The sequence below is a fragment of the Aethalodelphis obliquidens genome, unplaced genomic scaffold (genome assembly GCF_003676395.1).
Source record: "Aethalodelphis obliquidens isolate GAN/ISIS:26980383/991018 unplaced genomic scaffold, ASM367639v1 scaffold10, whole genome shotgun sequence".
In the NCBI taxonomy this organism is placed as follows: domain Eukaryota; kingdom Metazoa; phylum Chordata; class Mammalia; order Artiodactyla; family Delphinidae; genus Aethalodelphis; species Aethalodelphis obliquidens.
The window spans coordinates 31,378,746-31,404,796 of NW_020837954.1; the positions used below are offsets into that span (position 1 = coordinate 31,378,746).

General features: G+C 37.4%; 1 protein-coding gene across 3 annotated transcripts; it reads left to right on the plus strand.

Moving 5' to 3' along the window:
• Positions 1-5,089: 5,089 nt before the first annotated feature.
• On the plus strand, positions 5,090-25,055 carry NAA30 (N-alpha-acetyltransferase 30, NatC catalytic subunit). 3 transcript variants are annotated; one of them, XM_027111362.1, is made up of 5 exons: positions 5,104-5,305; positions 5,572-6,121; positions 11,095-11,218; positions 12,983-13,038; positions 21,600-25,055. In XM_027111362.1, exons 2-5 carry the CDS (start codon positions 5,573-5,575, stop codon positions 21,735-21,737), a joined length of 867 nt encoding a protein of 288 aa, XP_026967163.1. In that variant the 5' UTR covers positions 5,104-5,305; position 5,572; the 3' UTR covers positions 21,738-25,055. The 3 variants fall into 3 exon arrangements, with proteins under 3 accessions (XP_026967162.1, XP_026967163.1, XP_026967161.1); XM_027111360.1 differs by having other exon boundaries at positions 5,113-5,305; positions 5,572-6,343; XM_027111361.1 differs by lacking the exon at positions 21,600-25,055 and having other exon boundaries at positions 5,090-5,305; positions 5,572-6,343; positions 12,970-13,038.
• The last annotated feature ends 996 nt before the right edge of the window (positions 25,056-26,051 follow it).

The window sequence follows — 26,051 nt, forward strand, 5'->3', positions numbered from 1 at the left end:
ACTAAAGGAGAGGTTAGAGGCAGTTAACTAACTGTATAGTTACTCGAAGTGGATTAGGGGAGAGGCTAACTTGGGCAGAATTACCTCTTGAAATAGTCAGGCCATAAGCAGCAGTTCAGACAGCTAGTCTGGGAAAGTCCCTCACCTGCACCACCTATCTCAATAGATCTAGGAAGTTGCTTTTTCTTTTGCTTGAACAATAGGCCCAGTGATAAGCAAAACTGTCCTCCTCCAAAGCTCCCTGAAGTGCAAAAAGACTAAGGAGATCAAAGGGACCATTAGCCACTCCCTGAACTTCAAAGGTTTGTCCTATGGGAACTCTGAAAAGCAGCTGTGAGATTACTTGGAGACTTCCATTACAGTGTATAAATATAACATTACGAATATCTTGGTCACCATATTCTTTTTATTTCCTCACTGTGGTTGCATTTTAGGTTTTACAGTTTTGTACACATATTAAAAGGAGTAACAAATCAAAATATATTAGGACTAGAGACTTACCCACCCCAGTGAGTCCTGAGGCACTATTCTTAGCATTACATTCATATCGTGCTAAGTCTAGATTTTCAATGTCTTGATCGTTTCTATACTTCCTCATTCAGAAAAAAATAAAACAAGCATTTAATTTCACATAGTTTGTGTTTTAATGCAATATTCAAACAAAACAATTTAACTTTCCTGGACTAGTTTCACAGACTCAGTCCCTGTAATGAGCAACGTGTCTGTTCTAAACCAGCTTTAGGATGGAGCTGACTCTATGAATGGCAGAAGAGAGGAAAAAACCTGGATTCTCAATAATATCATTGAACCAACTAACCCTGAACTTCACCCTGCTTCTGATCTCTTTCACATGATCTAATTCACTCACTTATTTAAAAACTAGATTGAGTTGTTTTTTCTGTTATCTGTGGCCAAAGTACCCCAACCAAAGTTTAGATTTGATTATTTGGCAATGGGGAGCCACTGAAGAGATTTAAACAGGAGACTGACATAATCAGTTTGCATTTTATGAGGACAGGAGTGGCAGAAGTGCTGAGGATGGAGGGTGGGATGGGAGACAGGCTAAAAGTTACTGAGGCCTTACTATGTGCTTTGTACTAGTCTAAAACACTTTACGTATATTAATTCATTTAACACTTCCAAAATTCTATGAGGCATGTAATATATTACCCACGTTCAATAAGAGGAATCTGAAGTCCAGAAACATTAAGCTGTCCAAGACCACATAGCTAGTAAGTGGCAGAGCCAGGATTTGAAGCCACTTTTATTATAGACATTTCTTTATGCCTCCCTCCTACCCTCCAAGCCATAATCAGAAGAAGCTCATCTTACTCTCAGCCTCAAATAGACCTAATTGATATAAAAGTAAGCCCAGCCCCTTTCCAGTAATTGACACAGAAATAGGCTGGCAACTCAATTCTGGTTTGGCTTCTAACCACCAATTCATACTGCATACTTCATAGGGTTATTGTGAGAACTGAATGGGCTACTGCTTATAACATACTTGGTATGGGGTAGGCCCACATAAACGCTAGCTACTACTATTATGATTGTAGACCACTATTATCAAGAAAAACAGAGAAGGAATGTTCAGAGAAGGAGGGCAAAAGATAGTGGTATGACAGAAGCCAAGCAAAGAGTTTTCAGTAGAGCACAGCAGGATCAAATGCCATGGAAGAATAAAGTGACACGAGAGTGGAAAAGAGTTTATTGGGTCTAGCCTTTATAACGGGTGACTTTTTTTTTCTTTTTTTTTTTGGCCAACCTCTGCGGCTTGCAGGATCTAAGTTCCCCGACAAGGGATGGAACCCATGCCCCCTGCAGTGGAAGGGTGGAGTCCTAACCACTGGACCGCCTGGGAATTCCCATAAAGCATGACTTTTGCCAGAAAGGTGTTAGTGGAAGGGCTGAGGTGGAAGCCAACCAATTGGCTGAAGAGCAAACTTGCACCTGAGTGGAGACAGTGAGTGGCTACATATCTATTGCAGACTAGCAGTTTCACTGTGATGGAAAGAAGAGGAAGAAACCATGGTAGCAGGTCTCCAGATGGAGCACATTTATAAACTTTGAGGCAGTAGCTAGCAAAGGTACCACTGACAATTCAGGAGAGAGAAACAATGATGGGACAAGTCCCAAAGAAGACTGAAAGAGATGGCATCAAGCTCACAGGTGGAGGGAGGCATTAGTCTTGAAGAACTGGCCGTCTCCCTCCCACTAAGACTAGGGGGAAGGAGGTTAAGAGTAAGTTCAGATATAGATGCATTTATAGGAGGGGAGAACATTGAGGGAGTGCACCTATGGAATACTTCATTTTTCTTAGTGAAACGGTGGCAGAATCATCTGCTGAGAAGGAGTGTGAAGCAAGCACTGTAGTGGTCAAGGATAGCTGCTGCTGGATGAAGCAAGCCTGGAAGACAGGTAAGATAATTCTAGAGTGCTGTGCTGGGAGCATAGCTAAATTGAAAACCGAGAGTTTTCGATAGCTTTAATATGTAGGTAGGAATACCTAATTCTCCCCAGTCCAGTTGGAGATTTGTGAATCAGCCTGTCCATGTCTTTGGGCAGGTTATGAAAATTAGAATGAGGTTGAAAGTACTAGAAATGGGAACCATTTGACCATAGCGCTCTCCGGTTCCTCATACTCTCCTGGGGCCTCAGTTCTACAAGCAAAATCTGTGCCTACAATGGGGATTGCCAACCACTGTTCTCAAAGGGAAAGAGGGTCAAAGAGCAGACTGTCAGCACTCACCCCTCCCCACCACAAGTTCAAGGGGAAGAATCAAATTGTTAACTAAAACACTTTACCTGGGAATCTCATAGTGTTCCAGGATTACAGGTGGTAAAACAATATACTAATATTCATACTTTGATTAAATTCTATAGCCCTCAAATTTGATACATGCCTTTTCTTTCATTTAGGATAAAACAAAGCTAAGGACACTCATATTCATGGCTTTATGTATAACAGATAGGATTAGTAGGAATAAGAACCACATGGCATGTAAAATAAAACTACACAAATATTTAATTGTGGTTTGAAACAGACATATCTTTAAACATTGTATGTACACTTGGAAATATAGCTTTGTTTTGTACTTTTTAAAAACCATAAATGGGATCACATTGTACTTATTATACATCTCATTTATTTACCCTTAAGGTATTTAGGAGGTCTTTCCATGTAAGCAGCTGTGGCAACTTGTAATTTCCAAAGATGCCACAGCCAATACTTCTGGTCCCACATGCTCTTTAAGAACTTTGCGTCTCCCCAATCAAGAGATAGGGTCTATTTTCCCTCCTCTGGAACCTGGACAAATAGAGTGCAGCAGAAATGACACTGCATAATTTCTAAGGCTCAGTGATAAAAGGCAATATGCTTTTACCTGGCTCTCTCTCTCTGTTAGCACACCTGCCCTTGGAACCCAGCCACTAAGCTGTGACGAAGCCCAAACTAGCCCATACTAAAAGACAACATGGTCTACATGAGATCAAACTGCGGTCTCCCAAACTGCGGTCTCCAGCCAGCAACAACCATCAACAGGAGAGTGAAAAGTTTTTAGATGATGCCAGTCCTCAGCCTCCAGTCTTCCACCTGAAGCCCTATGCACGATGGAATAGAGATAGTCATCCCTGTTGTGCTCTGTATGAATTCTTGACCCACAAGAATCTGTGAGCATAAGTAGTTGTTTTATACCACATGCTGTGGGGTAATCTGCAATGCAGCTATAGTAGCGGGAAGAGTGCCAATATATGTCTGTTTCAATCTTTTAAACAATTACATAATTAACAGTAATATTCTATAGTATTTATGTATCATAAGATCATTCCTGTATTGATAGATACTTAGGTGGTCTGGAATTATTTATTCCTACTATAGAAAAGGCTGAAATAAATAAGCTTCTACATGTCTATTTGTGCACAAATGTATTTCTATAAAAACCTATAAATGAGTTAATAAATACATGTAAGATATTTAGGACAGTGCCTGGCACATAGTAACACATTATATTATTTTTATCACTATAGGTTGACCTTCTAGATAGAAGGTGATAGTACTTGCTTAACATCTTTGGTGACAAGGACCTTAACGGCTATCCATTCTTTTTACTTTAGATTACGGCAAAAATTGCAGTCAGAGAATTATATCCCTGAAAACATTCATCTGCTGCATACCTGCCCGGTTCTACATTCAGTTTAAAAAACTTAACTTCCTCAGTGTGCTGGTGAGTTAACACTACCTGTGTTTCTCTTATGAAAATCGTGGCTGTGGACCAGAGCGGAAAGAGCGGAACCTCCCGCTCAGGCGCGTGCGGCAGTTCTCTTCCCTCTGCATCCGCGCAGGGGGACCACTTGTTAAGAGAAGGCTGGGAGCAGGTTCAGGACACCTCTTGACTGGTGCTTCTCACCCTGTCACAATTCGGGTCACAGGTTTAGGAATGTGCTTCTTAGCCATTGTCACTCTCTTTCAACATCTCTAACTCTTCCCCAGGCGTGTTTGCAGCTGCCCCCGCACCTGTTAATCCCATTTACTTCCAGTTTTCCTGGGCGGGGTGAAGGGGATAAGGAGAGAGGAAGAGGACTACCTGTCCACTTTCTCTTGCTTCGAAGCGGCAAAGACTAAACCTAATTCACATTGCAAACGACCAGGTTTCATCAGTCATTCCCATATTTTTCACAGTTCAAAGTTTTTAACTTCCTCTCCTTTTCAGGGATTTTTCTCTCCAGATTTGCTCCATTTTTAAGGGACGCGGGTAGCCCTCCCCCCGCCCCCGGTCAGAGGTAAGGTTAAACGTTGTACAGCCGAGGAAAAGCATTTTTAGGAGACTTGTCCAAGGCCGGGGCAGCAGGCCCGGAGCGGGCGGGCTTCGCGACAGCACCGTGGGAGCGCCTGTCCCGCCCATCCTTCCCGGGCCTCGCGTTGCAAGATCCGCGGTTGAGCCCCAAGGCCGAGGACAGTGGGTTGGGAGCTGGTGACTCCAAAGCCCTCTGCAACTTCCCCGCCCTACAGCCCCACCCATTAGCACGCGGTCTCCCCCGGGGCCCGTAGGAGCCACCTTCGTCCCCGCCCCTCCACAGGTCACCTCCCTCCACGCCCCTTTCCCTCGGCCCCGGCAGCCGGCAGGCAGGGAAGTGTCGTAAAGCCAGGCCCAGGAAACTTTACCCGGGGTAACAGCCGAGGCGCTTTACGGCGACGGCGGCTGAGTGTGAGGCTTGGCGGCGGTGGAGGCAGCCGCGGCGGTGCGGGAGGCGGCGGCGGCCGAGGAGGAAGAGGAGTGGCGGCAGTGGCGGCGGGGACCTGTGCGGGGTGAGCCTGCGGTGGGGACGGGGAGGGGCCGCGGGTGACAGGGCTGGCGGATGGGCGCGGGCGGACGGGGACGGTGGCCGGCTGAGCAGCTGGGCGGCGCTGAAGAGTTGGGGGGGGCCCGCGGAATTGGGGCGCCAGCTCTGTGAGGGACGGTTTCTGCCTTTGTTTCCCCCCCAACCCAGGCCGCCCCCCGCCCCCCGCCCCCTCTACTCCGCGCTTGTCCGCCGCGTCTCATGGCTTCCCCTCTCGGTCTGTGTCTCCTCTAGGATGGCGGAGGTACCGCCTGGGCCTAGCAGCCTCCTCCCACCACCAGCACCTCCGGCCTCGGCGGCGGCCGAGCCCCGCTGTCCCTTCCCGGCGGGGGCCGCCCTCGCCTGCTGCAGCGAGGACGAGGAGGACGACGAAGAGCACGAAGCCGGCGGCGGCGGCGGCGGGAGCCTGGCGGGCGGCGAGGCGACGGCGGCGGCCAAGGGGCATCCGTGCCTCCGCTGCCCCCAGCCGCCGCAGGAGCAGCTGCAGCTCAACGGATTGATCAACCCCGAACTGCGGCACCTCCGGACGGCCGCCTCCCTCAAGAGCAAGGTTTTGAGCGCGGCCGAGGCGGCCACGGTCACGGCCACCCCCGCCGGGGGCCCCAGAGCGACTGCAACAAAAGGAGCCGGGGTACACTCGGGCGAGAGCCCCCCTCCTTGCCTTCCCAATAATGCAAGAACTGCGCTCCCCAGCCCCGCAGAGGCAGCGGCGGCGAGCGATCCCGCGGCGGCCCGCAATGGACTGGCGGAGGGCCCGGAGCAGGAGGAGGAGGAAGACGAGCAGGTGCGGCTGCTGTCTTCATCCCTGACCGCCGGCTGCAGTTTGAGAAGCCCTTCAGGCCGGGAGGTTGAGCCTGGGGAGGATCGGACTATACGTTATGTCCGATATGAATCCGAGCTGCAAATGCCCGATATCATGAGACTGATCACCAAAGATCTGTCTGAACCCTACTCCATTTATACCTATAGATATTTTATCCACAACTGGCCACAGCTGTGCTTCTTGGTAAGTGGGTGGAACGAAAATAGAGTGAACCCAGCAGAGAGATCCAGGCCGTGCGGGGCAGGGAGTGTGAGGGCAGGAGTGGCAGTGGATGTATCCTGCATTTCATAGTATGTTACGTGATGTAAAGTGCGTGTATGCACTCCTAATTATTTAATGAAACTGCTTTGGAGGTAAGGGTTCATGATCCGGGTTAACTTGATACTGATGTAAATGCAATAAGCCTGTGTGATGCATGTTGGGGGTCTTGTATCCTGTTTACATTAGCTTATAATCATGTTTAACCGTCTTTAATTATCCTCCCTCATCCTCAAAGCACTTGGCAGTCATTTAATTTGAACATGGTTCTGTTCGGATACAGGCCTTATTAATCTCTCAATTACAGCCATAATCAGGGAAGAGTGTATGCATAAACATGTTTTGGTGAACATGATTGTCAGTAAACTTGCTGTGGCCACACTGGAGAATTAAATCTTAGAAGCGTATTCCATAATTATGGAGATTGTTTCCTTTTACTTCAGCAGGGCAGTTAGCAGTTGTAGCCAGCCTGCTTTCTGGTGCACGGTTGCAGAAGGTGCTACTAACACTTCTGGTGGCTGAAAGACTCCAGAAACTTGAACAAAATACCCTTTTTGGGAGTGTAGGAAACTAAGTGTGAAATTGTTAACTAATCTAATTTTTTTTTCTTTTTTTAAAAGAAGCTGGTCATAGATATGCTTAAGTTCTAGTACTATTGCTGGCTTGTGTGTAATGTAGTTGACAGAAATTTTTTGCTTAATATATGAGTAAAAAAGACTTGGCTTAACCAAACAAGCTGAATTTTTTTTTTTTGACTTACGTAGTACTGGTAGTACCAATAGTTTCCCAATAATATTGACCAATTTCAGTCTGTATGAAACCTTTCACTTAAATATTGATGGCAGGTATGTGCTTTATATCATGTACTCACAAGCATGTTGTTTCCATTGAATTTTATTGAAGAAAGACAACATGCTTTTAAGGAGTGCTTTATGACATGTGAAGGGAAAAGCCACTACCATTATTTGCTGTTTTAGAATTGACTTAATTGCATTTACTAATTCCCTGTAAGATGCTTTGACAATACTTTAGAAATCTGTCTTTTTGATTCTATAGCTTGGTAGTGATCTGAAAATATAACCTCAGTATTGTTGATAATGGTAGCTGTGCTATTTTCTGCGTTCACTTTGCTAAACTTCAGTTTAGTATGTTTGTTTAAACTGGGACCTATTTTATATTCTACAAAACTGCTCTTACAGGATTCTAACCATTGCATCAAAATAGAAGTTCTAAGAAACGTCTGTGTCAAATGAATATGGGAAGATGGTTTTCATAGCATTATTATAAATGTCATATCAAATGCTATTATAAATGCTGAAGATTGTAGATTGATTTAATTGTAAGTTAATTCACAAAAGCATACAATTTAGTTACAGTTTAAATTGAAATAGTGTATGTATTTCTGTTAATTCCAGAAAATAGTTGTGTATGTGTGATGATTAGTCAGCTTTTGAGTTCTGGTATTACCTAGACCTCTCTCAACTTGTCTGCCATTTTAAACTCTGATAAACTGAATATTAGTAAACTTTACTTTGATTTTACATAGACTCCTCCCAATTCAACAGCTAATTTGAACTTTAACCCTTAATAGCCAGTTTGTTTAACATTAAACTCTCAATATCTAGAAATTGTGATAATATGCAAGTGGTTGACCTGTAAGGTTTACTAATGCAAGTATGGATCTAGACGTATTGAACATAAAACAATAGTTAACAATCAGAGGCCATTTGGAACTGGGGCCTTTATATTGGCGTTTAAAAAATTTGAATTTCTCATGAGAACTAACTTAAAACAAATATAAGTGTATGTTTATTTCAATTCATATTATTTTAGAACTATAAAGGATCCTAGAGATAATCTAGTTCAGCTTAATTTTTTTTTTTAATGACAAAAAATTAAAGACCAGAGTGACTTAAAATGTTCGCATCTCCAGATATTTAGGGTCCAGAGATGTAAAGCTAGAACCCAGGTCTCCTGGCCTGTCATTATGGAAACAACTAAGAAGCTGAAAAATGACATACCCTTGAGTCATTCAGCCAAGATCCTTGTGTCACCAAGTTATGCTTCACCAAGTAATAGTTGTCCTTGCAGACAACAATACTAAGAGACTAGAAATCTTCAGAATGTTCCTGGTTTCCATGAGTAACCTGCAGTGGATCAAATGGAATATATGTGGTTGGACCTTAGAAAATCGCCAATACTTGACCATATTTGACTAACAAAAGTGACAGTTTCTAATGATTCTTCCTAATAATTGTAACAGATGTGAAAGTATGGTACTGTACAAATGGGAGGCACTGTCATTTACTCTGTACTTAAATAATTTGTCTCTTTTGAGTTCATGGTATTTTCAGTTGTTGGTGCCTTTTTGAACTTCTTAAACTTATTACCAGTGATATACTATAGTACTTCTGTTATTTGTTCTAAATTTAAATTTCCAGATTCCTCTGTTTTCCTATTTGTGATATTCTGGAATTTGGGAATCTGTATTTCACACAGCTTGTATTTTTCAAGTTTTATAGATTGACAAGCATTTGGCCTTGTAGAGTTAAATTTTAATCTTGCCTGGAATTTTTCAGTTCCCATCCTTGAAAAAAAGAACACATTTTAATAGCATGAGTTCCAAATTTATGTGCAGAAGCTTTTATTTGTAAAAACTTAACATGCAGTTCAGTGATTCTTGTAAGTGTATATTCATCAGCAATTTACAGAAAAAATACAGAATTGGCCTTCCTCACTAAACATCTTACTAATAACAGTGAATCATATATTGGGCTTTTATTTTTAAATGATGTGTACAACTTGATTTTTGTTCCTATAGATTCTTGATTAGTAAGAACTCAATCTAGTCTAAGTGAACTAATATAATACTTTGTTTGCTTATTACTTTCTTGTCCGAGGACAAAGAAGATTTGTTTGAAATGCCTATCCAGTTTGAAAGTATTGTCCAGTTATATTGTGTCTAGTGGTTTTAATTTTTTCCCCTTTTGGATGGTTTATTAACTGTGAAATGTAGCTGTCCTATAATTTTGTATCATAGATTGGTATAGATTTCCATTTCTCCTAGCTTATGAGGTCAGGTCAACAATTTTTTAATGTACCTCTCATCTCTGATATATGCACACACACACACAACCACACACATCTATTTGAAATAAGTTATGTTCAAATCAGAAAATGCTGTTCAACCAGGCAACTTTTGTATATGTTTCAGGACTTAATACAGAAAGAAATTATACTTTTCAAAAGAATTTTGAAAGAACCAGATTGATTTATCATGAATGAAAATGGAAATAACAATTTTAGAGGTTTATTGACCCCAAATAATTTTGGAATGTGTTGATAAAACAGAAATGAATTAGTGTGGATTGTTGAATTTAATATCCCTTCAAAGTAAATCAACTATACTTCAATTAAAATAAGTAAATAAAATTAATATCCCTCCTGACCTAGTTTAGGCTTGCGTGAAATGGATTAGAATTATCTTGCCTAAAGATTTCTCCACAGTTGAAAAAAGCTTTTTAATCAATTTACAGAATGATGAACTAAAAAAAGTCATAACAGATTCAAGATAAGAGAGGTATTAAGTGTAAATTGGGCTTTGCTTATTGATTTTTTTTTAACCCATTCCTGGTTTTTGTTGTTGAAATAGTTTCTGAAAAGTTAATTTTATTAAGAGATGATTTGAAGCTTTCATATTTTTTTTATGAGGGCTCTTTACAGCAAACAAGTATTTCTGTCTGACACATTATTAAACAATTGGAACTATTGCCCTTTATATTTACCAGAGTACAATATTTACTAGAACTTTTTGTTGGTGATGGAATTTTTGAAAAACATATTTTCAATGGTGATACTGGAAATTTTAATGAAAATGGAGGCTGATTAGCTTTTATTTAGTAAGTAATCTTTGTGTGGAAGGCTGTACATTTTTATTAAAATAGAAAGCTCTGTAAAAATTACAGCTTTTGCTTTAATATGAAGCTTTGATTTTGAGATCTAGATATTCTGTGAGCTTTATGGCAATGACTCACACTGTCAGTAGAGCCCTAAAAATGAGACCATCGTATATCTAGTTTTTGTAGTCCTTCAATAACAAAAACCCCTTGGGTAGGATCTAAGGAATACCTCCTTTTTCTTTTAGATTTTTTTTCCCTGATCAAAATCTAACTATTATTCAGGTGTAAATATTATGTCTTATATCTGTCTTTCACTAAAACTTTATTATAATTAAATATAAATTTATAGTACTCTGTTGATAAGTTTCACAATATTTTGTGATATCTAATGAAAAGACTTTCTTAAAAAATTATTTTCACATGTTTCCCCTTTCCTAGATCTTAAACATGTAGCTCTTTATTGCAACTAATTGTAAGCACCTCATAAAGTACTTGAATGTTAACATGTGGAAATTTGCTTTTTTTTTCCCCCTAGGCTTTAATAATGAGCCTAAGAAATTCATGTCCTAAAGAATGTTGAAAGATTTTAAAACTAGAACATTTGAAGGAGTTCTGGGATTTAGATTTCTGACACTTCTGTGACTGCTCTCTTGCTAGAATTCTCATTATTTCTTCCTCCCTCAGAAACACTGACCAATGGTTGGCTGCTGTTTCTGTGGGTAATTATGCAATACCTGATGGCAATGTATTCTTTGTAACTGTTTGTTTATTTTTAAGGCCATGGTAGGGGAGGAGTGTGTAGGTGCCATCGTTTGCAAGTTGGATATGCACAAAAAGATGTTCCGCAGAGGTTATATAGCCATGTTAGCCGTGGATTCCAAATACAGGAGAAATGGCATTGGTAAGAAAAATATTATGTCACAAAAAAATGCCTAAGATATTTTCATTTTTTTTTTTTGAAGCAGAAGACTTAAATGTAAATAGTATGTAGAAATGAGCATGAAGCTGAGGGAAGAAAATTGATTGCTTTTATTTCAAAATATTTTCAAAATGTTTTAAAAATGAATTGTTTCCTTTATTACTGTTTAATTATTTGAGAGATTATCTTTCTAACAATTAGAAGGTGATCAGTTTTCATCTCCAGACATTTTTTTGATCATATCCAAACTGCTTTGCATTATACTAAGTTCTGCAGTTTTTAATAGCATTATTAGGGTGCTTGATCACAGCACTCAAGCAGCTGTGTGTACTTGGGTTAAATGGTCCTCAATCAAGGCAAAATTATGGAGAAATTGTTACCATTATTTAGTACTAGTCATCAAACATTATATTAGCAATTCGGGAAGGACCAGGAAAAAGGAGAATTGTTTCTTACTACTATTCCCAAACTCATCTCTTTCCTGGGCTACCTTTCCTGGCCTTTGCAGTTAATCTTATACTCATGGTTTATAATGGTCATTAGAATCATCTGGGTGGTTTAAAAACAAATGCTTAAGCCCCTCCCCTTGAGAATCTTATTTGTCCTGTTAGAAGTAGGGCTGAAGGTGGCTGTGATGTAAGCCTGTTAAGAACAGCTGTCATAGTGTCTAAGACCTACTGGCTCTTTGTTCAAGATGGAGGATCAGGTAGATAAGCACTTGTCTGAGCATGGCACATTCTGAGAGGTACTGAAGCTAAGTAAGTATTCATGAAAAAAGAGTTTGATGCCTGTACCAGTATTTAATTACTAGCAGTTTTGTCACTTGTAGTTTTTTCTTTTTAAACTATGAGTGTCCAGTTTAAGACTGCTTCACACAATCTGAGACATCATGAGAAGTCATTATGAATAGGTTTACTTAGTACATTAGGTTCAGCCAACTTTTCTTATAGTGTTACAGTTTGCCACTAAGATGTTTAATGAATTGGGCTTGTTATACAAGCCAAGTTTGAGTCTTTGATGTATTAAAAAGAGCTGGTAAGGACTCATGGAAAATGATAGGCAAATTGCCTGGCTACTTCAGAGGGCAGAAACCAGTGCCTTGAAGATTGCATCCTGGCCCTCAGACATATTTTGTATGGCCCATGTAACGTGCGCTTGCTAGTATTCATGGTTTGAAAATTGAGAGAGAAAATTTGGCTTTCTTCTCTTAAGATCAGATTTAGCATTTGTTTTCCCTTTAATGTGCTAAGTATATCTGACCCTAAACTAGGATACAGACACACCACTGACGTCATTTGGTGTGCCCAGGCTTACTATAAGGTTTGTGGAAACTAACACAGTGTCTTGGGCCCACTCTGGGTCACAGCAATTCTGGTGTGATCTTTGGCAAGATTGGCTCAAAGGTAATGGAGTGAGTTCTTACCAGCTGAAGAAGTTCCTGGGTTGCTCTGGCCATATCTTACCTTTTTTCTTGGAATTAAACAGCATTTACACCTGAGAAAAGGATATCTATCAGGAGATAGGTCTTTCAAGAGGAAACTTGTATTGCTATGCGCAGGTCCTATTGGGTTCTCAGTTTTAAGTCTAAATTTTTTTCCCCACTTAATTTGAGATAATCTGTGTATCTCATTCAGGGTAGAACCCAGCATTTGACATTTCTTTGCTTCTTATGAATATTATAATTTAGGTATCTTTAAGAAATTAATTACGTTTTTTACTTCATTAATACTCAGCTCTGTATTCTAGGTACTAACTTGGTTAAGAAAGCTATATATGCTATGGTTGAAGGAGACTGTGATGAGGTAAGTCTTCCTAAATGTTTAAGGCCTTTTATCCTGGGCTGTATTCTACTGGGTATTTTTATAAATAGCCCATAATAAATTGTACTGCAGATTTCATTGCAAGCTATTATTATACAAATGTAACTTGTGCTGAAAATTACATTCCGTTGAAAAACACATGAACTTTGACCTAGAACAAATTTTAAGATGATAATGGGAGCTAAAATTTGTGTCAGAATGTAAAGGTAAAATTTTAGATATTTTTAGTAAATAACTGGTATTCAGAACTCTGATTTGTTATCAGTTAAATCATTTAAGGTAGCTCTTATTATAAACCTTATTGTAATTTACTTGTGTATTGGCCTTGGTTTCTCTCTAAATAATTTTTTTTTTTTTTCCCTGTGGGCCACTGTCAGCCCATATGAAGAACATTTCACATTTGAAAAAAATCTCAGCATTAAATAATAAGGCTGGAGGGGGGGAAAGACAACCACTTTTTAAATGTAGATCTATCTATAAATTAGCATAAAAGTGTCTTCTCTCTTCAGATTGTTTGTAAGGCCTGAAGGCAGGTAGTATCTTTGTATCCTGCAGCACTGTGCTTTACATACGGTAGGTGCTCAATAAATAATAATGATGGTTGGGAATGTTAAGATTTACTATTATGTAATGTGGAAGGGGATAAGTATAAACTAGGGAAGTACAGATATCTTTAATATAACAGTGGTGACTAAGAAGGACCAGAGTTGTGCTAGTAATTTTATGAGCATTACTGCTAACACTTGTCTTTATTATTGGAGGGCAAATGTGCCTTAGAGAGTTCTCAAAATACTTGAAATTAGGTAATTTTTTTCTCAGACTGCAATAAGTAACTTGTCTTGGTTACTTTTTTTTTTTTTTAAGTGGGGTTTTTTTGGTACAGAATTTATTCACAGTCACTAACCATCATTATTTGTGTGTATTTGGGGTGCAAAGTCCTTTCTTTTACCATCTTCACGCTTTTCAACTCTTCATCTTTCTTTCCACTAATAGCTGCTATTAATCTTGCAGTTTGCATCCTCCCATTTTCTAAGCACATGTGAATGCAGATGTTTACACATATTTTTTTTACAAATGAAATCACAGTTATTTTGCTATAACTGCTTTTTCCACTTAACAGTAACTCATGAACAGGATTCCATGTCAGTACAGATGTACAGCAGAGTATTCTCACGCTCCTTGTCCACATTCATAGTTCGTAGTTTGACACATCACACTAAATCATGGTTGTATGAGAAGGCCTACAGACATATTGGGCAGCACAGGGAAGACATCCTGGGATTTACGGATATTTAATTTTTTTACCCCGAATAAGAAAATTCACACATGGCAAAGGATCTCATATTCACAGCTTTTAATTTCAAAAAGTAAAAGGTACAGTGATTATCTGTAAAAAAAAAGTAAAAGATACCCTGATTATCTACATCATTGGTAACTAAAATTTGAGTATAAAATTGAATATAAATTTTTTCATCAGTGTAAGTCCAATATGGACCATGGCTATATTGGCTTAGACAGCTCATCAAGAATAGAAGTCAGGCTTCACAAAAGCTGCGTAACAGTTCGGAGAAATCTTTGGGATGATAAGACCATGTTTTGATCCTCTACTGAGTAGTGTGGTTCCCAGTGAACAGGGATGTTATAAGGAGGGAGTATTATGTCCCTTATGAAAGCCTTTTCTGAGTTATCCTAGTTATTGCCTATGAGACAGGTAGTATGCTTTACCTTAACTGATCAAATGTTTACATAGTGTTGGTTTTTCTTTGAAAGTTCTGAGGAATGATGAGATTTTGGTTATATTGTTATAGTCTTAAGGTTAAGGCCTAAATTAGTGATACATTTTATGGTAGAACTATTCATTGTGGGCTTAAAATTCTGATTCATTTTTCTTACTTTTCAAGCAATGAGTTTTACTCAATCTTAGACTGAAATGGGTATAGTTCCATGAACTTATTTCTGTTGTATGGTTTTAAGTAGATGGTTTGTGCAGTTTGAATAGCTCTGCCTCTGGATTAGGGAAGTCTTCCATGGTTTGGTTATCTGTGCCCCATATTGTTCAGATAAAGGATTTGCTGTAGAAAGGGACAGAACTCTTGCTTACTCTTTATTAGGCTTTCACTTTCCCTTTCATTGAGTTTTAAACCATATAAGCAACAAACTCTTCTGTCCTCTTTACCCTTCTAATTTTTGATGGTAGTGTGTTTGTTGGTTCTACTTCCTTATATTACCATCTCATCCTGTTCGGTTTGGTTTCTTTCCCCTCCACTCCAGTGTAACTACTTTGTATTTGTAGACCCAGTAGCTTCTTGGTCTTCCTCTGCTTATTAAAATGCTTCTCAGTCTTTAAGACCCAATTCAGATATCAACAACTCCTTTTAAGTTTTCCTTGAAAACCACCTCTGTGGTTTTCTTTACCTCCCTTTCTGTAATACTTACTATGCTTAAATTCTTAAATTTACTTGTTCAGAGACTGTGCCTTAGCCACTGAGAGCAGAGATACCTTTTCTTGTTTACTGCTGTATTCTTAGTACTTAGTACAGCATTTGTGATAGAGTACATGGTTCATAAATATTGGTTGAATGATCAGTTTTGTGTTTCCAGTATCTTATCTATGCCTCTTTTTTTGGGGGGGGTGGACTTTTGAATTTCGATTTGTCTATTTTTCATTAAAAAAATTGTTTTTTAGTTCTTTTCTTTTTTTAGTTTTATTTTTTATACAGCAGGTTATTAGTTATCTATTTTATACATATTAGTGTATATATGTCAATCCCCATCTCCCAGTCTAATTAGTTTTTAACTTGTCTTTCTCTGTAAGCTTCTAAGAACAGCAATCGTCTTTTTTTTGTGTGTGTGTACATAAAAAAAAAATCTGAAAAAAATACATGCAGGGTTAACCAAGTTATTAAAGTACCCTTTGATAAAGCAATTATATATAAAAATAGTTTTGTATATAATTCATGGTTCTGAGGAAAACTTTGAAATTATAATTCTCCAAGAATACAATGACCAAATTATAAAATAACTGACATGTGATGTTACTTTCATTAAGTTAGGTCAATCTTCCTTTCTTTTAAAGTGTTAAGAAATTTTGACAAATTATCAGAAAGACATTTGTGAAGGGTTTTAAATTACATCTTCTACTGCTTAGGTCGTGCTGCTGTTTTTTCAATCTTAGAGAGATTTTTGAATCTATGAGCCTATTAAGAGAGATACATTTGGAAATCTCTATGAAGCTTTACTGTACACATTCAGTCAATTTTTACTTTCTGTTCTGTTTGCAGAATTTATTTATGACCTTGAGTCATGTTTATATTGCTTTTGGTTGCCACTTGTCATTTTAAGATAAATTCAGAGTGAATTAAACTGAGGTTAGTTGAAATGTAGATCTGTACATTTCACAGAGTTGAAATGTAGATCTTGCTTTTGCCCAAGTAACAATGGTATTATTCTTCTGGTCTAATAGATCTTTTCATTTTGCCTTTACTATGACTTTCCTAACTTTTTATATCAGAATTAGACATGTTTAAACAGCGTAGCTAAAGATCTTTTCCATTTTGTGTATATTTGGATCTGAGTAAAAAGTTATAGCATCAGAAAAAGAAACAGGTGGATTCATTACTTCATGAGTAAGAAATGCATTACCTATATTGCTAATCTAGCTTGAATTTGGTTACTCCTCTATGTGGTCTGGCTGCCAAACATTTAGTGGCTACTAGGAGAAGCTTCTTGAGCTTGGGTTTTACATTAGGGGAGACAGTAAGAAAAATGTATACAAATAACATGAATGAGTTTTCTTGTGTACCTAAAATAATGAACCCACATGGTGGCCATTTACTTTTATGTACTTTTTTGGGAAATAAATTAGAATGAATGGAGCAGCATGATGAACAGTACTTTTTAAGCTGTAGATGTCCCTGAAATGTTCACCTCTGGAAATTTAAATTTCAAAATTTTTTTTAGATTTATGGTATGGTTACTACGATATTAATACTCAGAACTAACTCATAAATGATGAAAATATACTGGAATCAGAATTTCTTAATGGAGGTTAAGTGTGCAGTATGTGACCTTAAAACATTTTTAGTTGACCAGCATCTTCCAATTTTCGTCTATCCCCAGCCCCTTGGAGCCACCATTCTACACTCGGCTTCTATTAAGTTTGACTGTTTTAGTTTCTGTATATAAGTGAGATCACGCAGTATTTGTTTTTCTATGTTTGATGCATTTCACTTAGGGTAATGCCCTCCAGGTTCACCCGTGTTGTCACACTGGCAGCACGCACCACTTTATCCATCCATTTGTTGATGAACATTTAGGTTGTTTCCTTATCTTGGCTACTGTGATAATGCTGTAATGAACATGGGGACCTCTTTGAGGTCCTGATTTTACTTTCTTTGGTTGTATACCCAGAAGTGTGATTGCTGGATCATATGATAGTTCTATTTTTAATTTTAAGGAACCGTCACACTGTTTTCCATAATGTCTGTAGCAATTTACATTCCCACCAACAGTGGGAAATTTATTTAAATAACCAATAATAAACCTGTTACATGTTAACAAAATAACATACATTTTATAGTAATGTACAAGATGATTTTTAAGCTTTTTGTGTTTAATAATTATATGTTTAACATTTTTAGTTTCATTGGAAACATATAGTTTGGCTGTGAGACAGGGCAGCTAGGTAAGGAACAGAGTAAAATGGAATTATTTAAACTGTAAGGATTTTTGGTTGAGTAGTTTGGCCTAGTTAAAGATCTGGATATGATAAGCCTGGGTTCTAGATCCATCTTCTGTCGATATAGTTGTGTGATTATAGGAAAGTCATTTAACTTCTTAAATCTGTCTCTTTGTGCAATGTAATGGTGGTTCTGATCTTAAAGGGATGTTATGAAGAGCAGTAAAATTGTTCAGTCAGATTGTCGGTGTAAGGCCTGTGAGGTGCTAGACAATAAAATAGTGCTTGCCGTCCCTCCAGGAGCTCCTAGCCTGTAATATTAAAAAAGGTTTTCTAAACTGTAATGGTTTGGCTCATCCTGACAATGGTTTGTTCCTGAGAGAATCTGTAGAACTTCACTGTAACCCTTATTTTCTGTTAAGTAGAATTCAACTTAGCCAAGTTTCTTTAGGATTAAAATAACCTTATTATGCTTTGGCTTCCTATATAATATTCCCATGATGTGAACTAAAAGAATAATTTTATAGAGAGTTTCCAGTATAAACCCAGATCCTCTTTTAGTATGTTTATAAGAATTTCGTAATTAAGTGTTAAAAAGTAGTTACTTCTTTTGTGGCGTTTTCTGTTGTGTCAAATAATACATGATCTCTTTGATTAGAGAATGTGAGTGTGCTGAGAGAATCTTTTCATTTTAACCAAGGTGTTAGCACTTTGTGTAATGTTTTTCTGTAAATTGGGCTTTATTTTATTAATCCGTTAGGATGCCAACAAACCTGAATTCAACTCTTAACTTACACGTCAAGTGTATATTTATGTAGCTATAGTTAGCCTCAGCTGTGTTTTGAATATTTTAGATTGCTGGATATTAATGAATATGGACCTGGATCCCCTTCATTATGTTAGATCTCCCATTCACTGCTTTGTTTTACTTTGGGGTGCAATCACAGGTACAGAAGAGTGGATACTATTAAGCTCTAGTTCACATTTGGAGTCTGGTTTATTCTTGTTCTACTGGTGGCCTTGAGTTTCATTCACTTGTAAGTTAGAGATATATCTGTTTCATAGGGTTCTTGTGAAAATAACATTATGACATATGCATGTAATATGAGATAATGCATGTGAAATGCTTTACGTAGCACTTAGTAAGCCTTCAAAGAGTATTATTTTTTTTACACTGTCGCTCTCCTTTTTATTTCTGTGAAATCAGTTCTAAGTTTTGAGTTGTTGCAGCTTTATTGCTTCTCATATTGTTTTGATTTAACATTTTAGCTGTAATTAGGTGCTGGCATAAAACAGAATTCTAGGAATTACTCAAGAGAATAGTTCCAAACTGGTAAATTGCATTGACCAGACTGGGGTGTTCCAAACTGGAGGATGGCATACATTACTGAACATTAAATTCCATTTTTTTAAGAGCAGAGAGGAATTGTTGACTTTTTATTTTCATCTTGAACCAGTTTGCTTGCTGTATAACTTTTATAGGAACATTTTCCCTTGATCTTGAACTATTAATGACTTGGTTTTAGATCTTTTTAAAGTTTGGATTAGTGTGTGATTTGCTCTCATGAGTTGTTTGCATAGGTAATTGCTGTAAGATGATACTTTCTGTTTGAGTACTCTGGTCATTTAAAAGCGTGGCAGTACTTTCGTTTGTTTCCTATTTATGTAATGTATGTAATATAATGAAAGGTACTAAGGGCATATATAATTAACAAATGTTTAAGAGCCTTCTATGTGTCAAGCAGTGTGTTACGTGCAGAGGAAATGGCTGTGAACAAGGTACCCATGATCCCTGTCCTTGTTGGGCTCACCAGCTGGGAAAGATGTCATACTCATCAAACATTGAATGAAAGTGCAGTTGAACAAGGAGCAGTGCCAAGTGCTGTGGGGTAGTATGAAGGGAAAGAGATACTCTACCCAGTCTGGAAGTGACATGCTAAGGCCAAAAGCAAGAAGAGGAGGATGGGAAGAGTGTTCTTCCAGACAGAAAAAACAGCTTATGTGAAAGGTCTAAGGTAGGAAAGATAATGGTGGGTTCCAGAAACTTAAAGTTTAGTGTTGATCGTGGCGAGTAACGGGGGGAGACCTAAAACACAATTAGCAAGGTAGGTAGAGGCCATATCTTGACGGACCTTTTAGGTCTCTTTAGATTACTGTTAGATTGTGGACGTTTTCTTGAGGACAAAAGAGAGTCAATAAATGGTTGTAAGCAGGGAATTAACGAGCATCACTGTACCTAGAGTGGGAGACCTTTGGGTTAGGAGGTTCTTGTATTTATAATAAAAGTTGATGGCAGCTTAGACTAGAATGTTGTCAATGGGGATAGAAAGAAGAGGATCAGTTTAAGAGAGATTTAAGAGAGAAAATTGAAATACTCAATGCCTGGATGTATGTAGCGGGGTGGAGAGGAAGGAGGTACAGAGATGACTTTTAGGTTTTAGGTTTGAGGCATTGATGGGATGGAGATCTTGTTACTGATGTGCGGAATTGTAGAGGAGTTGATCATGAGTTTTTTGGATCCGATGAGTTGAAGTACAGTCTTTTCTCTATTATTTATATCTGTTGCTTGAATTCTTGTCAGGTTTTTTTTTTTATAGCTTGCGATAGAACAGGAAGAGACCCGTAGGCTTTACTTGGGCCTCTGTTTAATTATACTTTGCCCTTTTTTCCCACTCCAAACACCTCGGGGTTATAACATCCCGACAGTAACTGTGACTCACTGTGTTGATTCTCAGTGAGGTAGGTAGAGAATCAATAGAAAGGCAAATAGAGCTATGTATGTAAAAGTTGGGAGGATGGGATAGAGGATATTTTGGTAGGGGAAGGTAGAAGTAAAGTAGAAGAACATCACATAATAGTCAAAAGTATGAGTTCTTCATTGTCAGGGCCACTGGTTCAGTAATATTTTAAAAGACCCAGATAGAAGTTAATACCTCTGTTAAGTGTTGATATCCATAGTGTCTAGACATTCTCAGAATGTAGTTCTCAGAATGTCGTCCCCTTACCAGCAGCAATCCACATCACCTGGCAATTTTTAAAAAAGGCAGCTTCTTGGGCACCACCCCAAACCTACTCAGAAACTCTGGAGGGGAGGTGCAGCAATCTATTTTAATAAGCCCTCCAGGTACACTAAAGTTTTGGTACCTTTGATCTAGGTTTGGTAAACTTTCTCTACAAAGAGCCTGATAGTAAATATTTTAGGCTTTGCAGCCCACAGGTCTCTGGTGCGACTGCTCAGGTCTGCTTTTGTATTGAGAAAGCAGCAATAAACATCATGCAGACCAATGGACATGGCTGTGTCTCAATAAAACTTTATTTACAAAAACAGGCAGTGGGCATATTTGGTCTAAGGACGATAGTTTTCAGACTCTGGTCTCGACTGTAGACAAATATGGTAGTTGTCGCCAGGATAAAGGATGACATATTAATGAAAATATAGGAGTTGGAGGTCAATCTGAATAGTTTCAAATACTGGTTTATTTTCTTAAATCTTTGATTGTTGATTTTTTTCTTCATTTTTTGGTCACACTATACAGGGAACGAATTCATCTTTGTTTTAGTATAAAACATATATTCTCATTGCCAAAAATTCCAAACATTTCACAAAAATCAATAGAAAAGAAAATGTCCCCAGTGTTCCCACCCCACCCTTGACTTTTATAATTCTGATGACTGTTTTTCTGGGTTCTTCCTGTACGTCATTAATATTTACTGTTTTCACCATCAACTTTAAGACAATTAAATGTAGTTTCTTTTTCTTAAATATTTGATCTTATTGTTTATAAGTGATTTGTCAAATTATGAAATTATAAATTAGTTTCAAATATTATAAAATTATAACTTAGTTTTCTCTCTTTTTTTGAAGGTTGTTTTGGAAACAGAAATAACGAATAAGTCTGCTTTGAAACTTTATGAAAATCTTGGTTTTGTTCGAGATAAGAGGCTGTTCAGATACTATTTAAATGGAGTTGATGCACTGCGACTTAAATTGTGGCTGCGTTGAGAAACTGACATCAAGGAACAACTTTCCAACGATGCAGAATCGACCTTTGCATGCAATGCAATTTGTACAGAATTGCTTTGCAGGTGGATTTAGTGATTTCCATGCAGCTCTTATCTGTCAGTGTCTCATTTGAGTGTCGCACAATATTTGTTGCACTTTGGCATGGCGCATTTGTTCTGAATTAAAAGAGATTGTTTTAAACTTAAAGAGTTCTTTTGGTACCAACAAGATGTGCCAGTTGATAGCCAAGATTTGTTTGTTCATTTGCAAAGTCTGCTGACATTGTTATTTACACAGTGATAATTTTATCACAGAACCAGGAAGTGGAACATGATTTTTGTTCCTTAAAAAAGCCAATGTAGATTGTAAAAATCTCTGAGTATACTAACATTTCACACGAAACCTGCCATAGTTTTCTGAGGGGGTGGGGGAAAAGCTTCAATTTTAGGTTTTATTTTTTCAATATTAAATTTCCATTCTTGAATATTGGTACCTCAGTGATTAGTGAATGAAAAAAAATGTTATGTAGGGTTGGGTGTGTCTTAACAATGAGTAAAGATAACAATTAAATTGCGTCTGCCAGTGCCTGTGTAGATAAGTATATTTGTCTTCATCTCTATAGTTTTTGAATGCATGCTACCTTTTCCTTTTCTTTAAGGCCTTTGCAAGCAAACTTTTGTTTTTATTTAAATTCTAAATTTGGTAATAAATTATTTCAGATTTTTATAATTTGGATACTTTTTCCAGGTGAGTGACAGAGTGGTTTACTGTAGAAGTCCCTTCTTTTCTTACAGTAAGAAGTTGAATCTACTTGGAAAATCTTTGAGAAATGACTCAAAAGGGATGAGAAAAGTTGATGAAGCCGGGAATTGCTGGGTTTTAGATGCACTTTTTTTTGAGAGTGAGGGAATTTTTGGAAAAGAGTAGAAAAATTAATGTAAATTGGTATGATTTTATTTAATCAAAATTGTTACTAAGCTGTGAGGAACAGCTTTTACAAAGTAGTTGGAACTTTTTTCCCACTTGGTTTGGATTCACATTGCTTCCATTTCTTAAAATGCTTCGCTTTTGGTTCTTGGTCTTGAAAATAAATTCCAAGTTGCACTGTATCTGTTTTAAACTGATTTTATTTTCTTTTCACTTACTTGTGCAAATTCTTGGGGGAGCTTTGCTTTATTAGTTCCCAGAAAAACAAAAGGGAGAAATGGAAAATTCTTGGAATGAGTTCTATAGGTTTTCTTAATAGCCATCACCATGTTCATTAGTTACATTGTGTTTTGGCCAATCTGTGCAATGTAATTAATTTTAAAGTTGATTGCTTTCAATGGAGTCAGGAAACCTGTGATGGATAATTTATTTGACTGGAAAACCTAGGTACCCATTAAAGAAAAGATTCATTCTCTGTGAAAAATGTTTTGTAGGAATGTATTGTTTTTTCATTAATTTGGATATGCTTTACTTCTGCTCTAGGATTTGGTTTGAATTTTATTTTATGGCTATAATTACTGTATTTTTAAAAACCCTACCTCCATTAACAGTTGGTAAAAGCCCCCTTTCAGGAAAGTTTGTTGCCTTTTTGTTATGTTTTTTTTTTTAAGGGAAAGCTGCTCCTTGCTCAGTGTAGTGTCTTGAAAGTGAACATGGTGACAAGTATTTTTTAAATAAAGATACATAAATTTGGTGAAAATAAAATCTTCCTGTTGATGGGATCATTTATAGTTCCTTATTTTTAAAGAAAACTTTTTCTTTTCATTTTATATTGCCTTAAAAGTTTAATGGACAGAATACTGGTTACATTTAAAATATGAAGACCACACAATACTCAGCTTTCCAGGTGACCATTTTGAGTACGTTTTTGGTCAGACTTCATCTGGACTCTAGCACTTAGAGGAATACCAATCATAATGATGATTCTGTTATTCTTAATATGGAGGGAATTGAACTAATAAAATAGTTCAGTACTTTCATTATCAAATTTTATCTCACCACTTTATATTTGACTTGCTGGTTCATAGGTAATGATTGTTGATGAATGTACATTTGCTTGACTCACTAATGAGGACAGTTCTAAAGTAAATACATGCTAGATTTTTAGCTCAGCCATTAATTTTTTGGCAGATTGTCAATGAAACCATCACTACTGACCTTTTCACCCAGAATTGACCAAATTTTGCTGAATTGACTGGGTGTTTTAAACACAAACTTAACTGTGTGACTGAAAAGTCAAATGGTTGTCATATTGTTTAGCTGGTGTTTGTTGAATATCTGTGTCTACCTTATGTCTTTAATTGGGTGTGCAGAAATTGTTTACTTAAGTGGACTAAAATTTTATCCTCTAGCATGGTAACCCAGCACCAAAATTAAGTCTCCATTTCAGGTGAAGTAGCATCAAACATTAACTTAATTTTTGATATTGGGCTTTCATTTTTCTTATATAATCTTAAAACAGCTCCACTTAAAATTGATAGAGTGAGTTCACTTGGCTAAAACTGAGCAAAATTGGTGCAACTTTCTTTTAATGGGGTGCTGCCTCTTTAAGACTGACTGTACTATCCACTGACACTGGTTTGGCAGTTGCTACTGCTGAACATTTTTATACATGCTACCATGAAGCTATATATGTTAGTATTGAAGAAGCTAACGGGTATACTACCATTTTAATGTGTGGGCTGACTATAATTTCCCTTACATTAGGATGAAACTAGAGAATTCCACAGATCATAAACCAGACAGTAGTTTTGAAGCTGAAGCCAGCCAAAAAAAAAAAAAATTACTATTAAAAAATTGGTTCTAATATTTTCTGCCTCTTCCCTAAAGTACCCTCCCCATTTGCTTGACAAATCTATGTAAAGAAGTTTGTTTGTCACATGTTTTAACTTTACCTTGCCCTGTGTTATGGTATTGGCTGACATGTGTAAGACTGGATGTGTATATTTATTATGGTGTCTAAAAATCATAAAGTTCATCACTTTCCAGGAGCATAGATAAAAGCAAATTGGTAGTGCATCAGAGTTACTTTTCAGTGCACCATGACATCACTAAAATGAGTGCTATATTGTTATAGGGCTTTCAGGTTTGTAAAAATATAACCATAAATTATATTGACGTCAGATATGAGTTGAGTATCTATAAAATATCATGTGTATCTCAAAATATTGGACTGCTGTTTGATGACTGGATATTGCTGCATAATTTTCTTCTATTGTCCCATATCCTTTTGGAGAGAGAGTTTTAATGGGATTTGAAATGTGCAAGCTGTCTAAATAAGATGCAGTCAAATAAAGTATGGTTAAGTTGTGTTTGCATTTTTCTTTTAGATACAGCTGTGTGCATTTTATGTTCAAGTTGTTTTACTTTCACCTACTAAGAAGAAAAAAGAAAAAAATAGGCAATCTATTTTGTTCCCCACTTCCTGCCTTGCATCTAAGAGTTATTTGGAAGAAGTGATACACAATTGTTCTCTCTCTCACCTTGTGTTCTGACAAATTTGAAAATAACAACATGAACTTGATTTTACTAAAAGTATTCAGAGTTATTAGTCAGCTCATATATCAGCTATCAATACAAATGAGAGCATTTTCTCATGCATTAAACCAAAACTTGTTTTTCTGTCCTTGTCCCATAGCAATTTATTTGTAAGACAGTTTTTATTTTAATTTACTCTTTTTTGTTTATACTTAAGTAACGTTTTGTTTTGTTTTGTTTTCCCCTTGCTAAGACCAAAGGAAAATAGAGCAATATCTAAAGGGCTTTTTGTCCCATTCTTGTGAGAAGATTTAAATGGCGGTTATGTATTCTTTCATATTTCAGGATTTATGGATATTAGTGGAAGAAGAGATCTGTTTTAATTGGGACTGCTAAATTACTCTCATCATGCCTGTCAAATCTTCACTTTGTTCTTTTATAGTCAAGTAGTGAAAATATCTGAGTTCATGTTTTACTTGGGCCCTATATGGAATTCTAAGTACTTCATAAGTTGTCTTAATAAGGACCAGAAAGTTGATACCGTTCTTTCACACCTATGAACAGAGATCAATAATAACCTGTAGCCTAGAGATGTAGTGATACTTTTAAGCAACTTTTTAAAAATGAGTTTGAAAACTTTCATGAGCAGATAGCACAATGCACTTTCTTCAGATTCAGAGCCGTCCCATAGCACTTTTTTTTGATAGAAATGTTAATTTGTGCTCTCCAATATGATAGTCACTAGTCACGTAGCTACTGAACCCCTGAAGAAAGGCTAGTATGATTGAAGAACTGAATTTTTAATTTTAATTAATTGAAATTTACACAGCCACATGTGGTTTAGTGGCT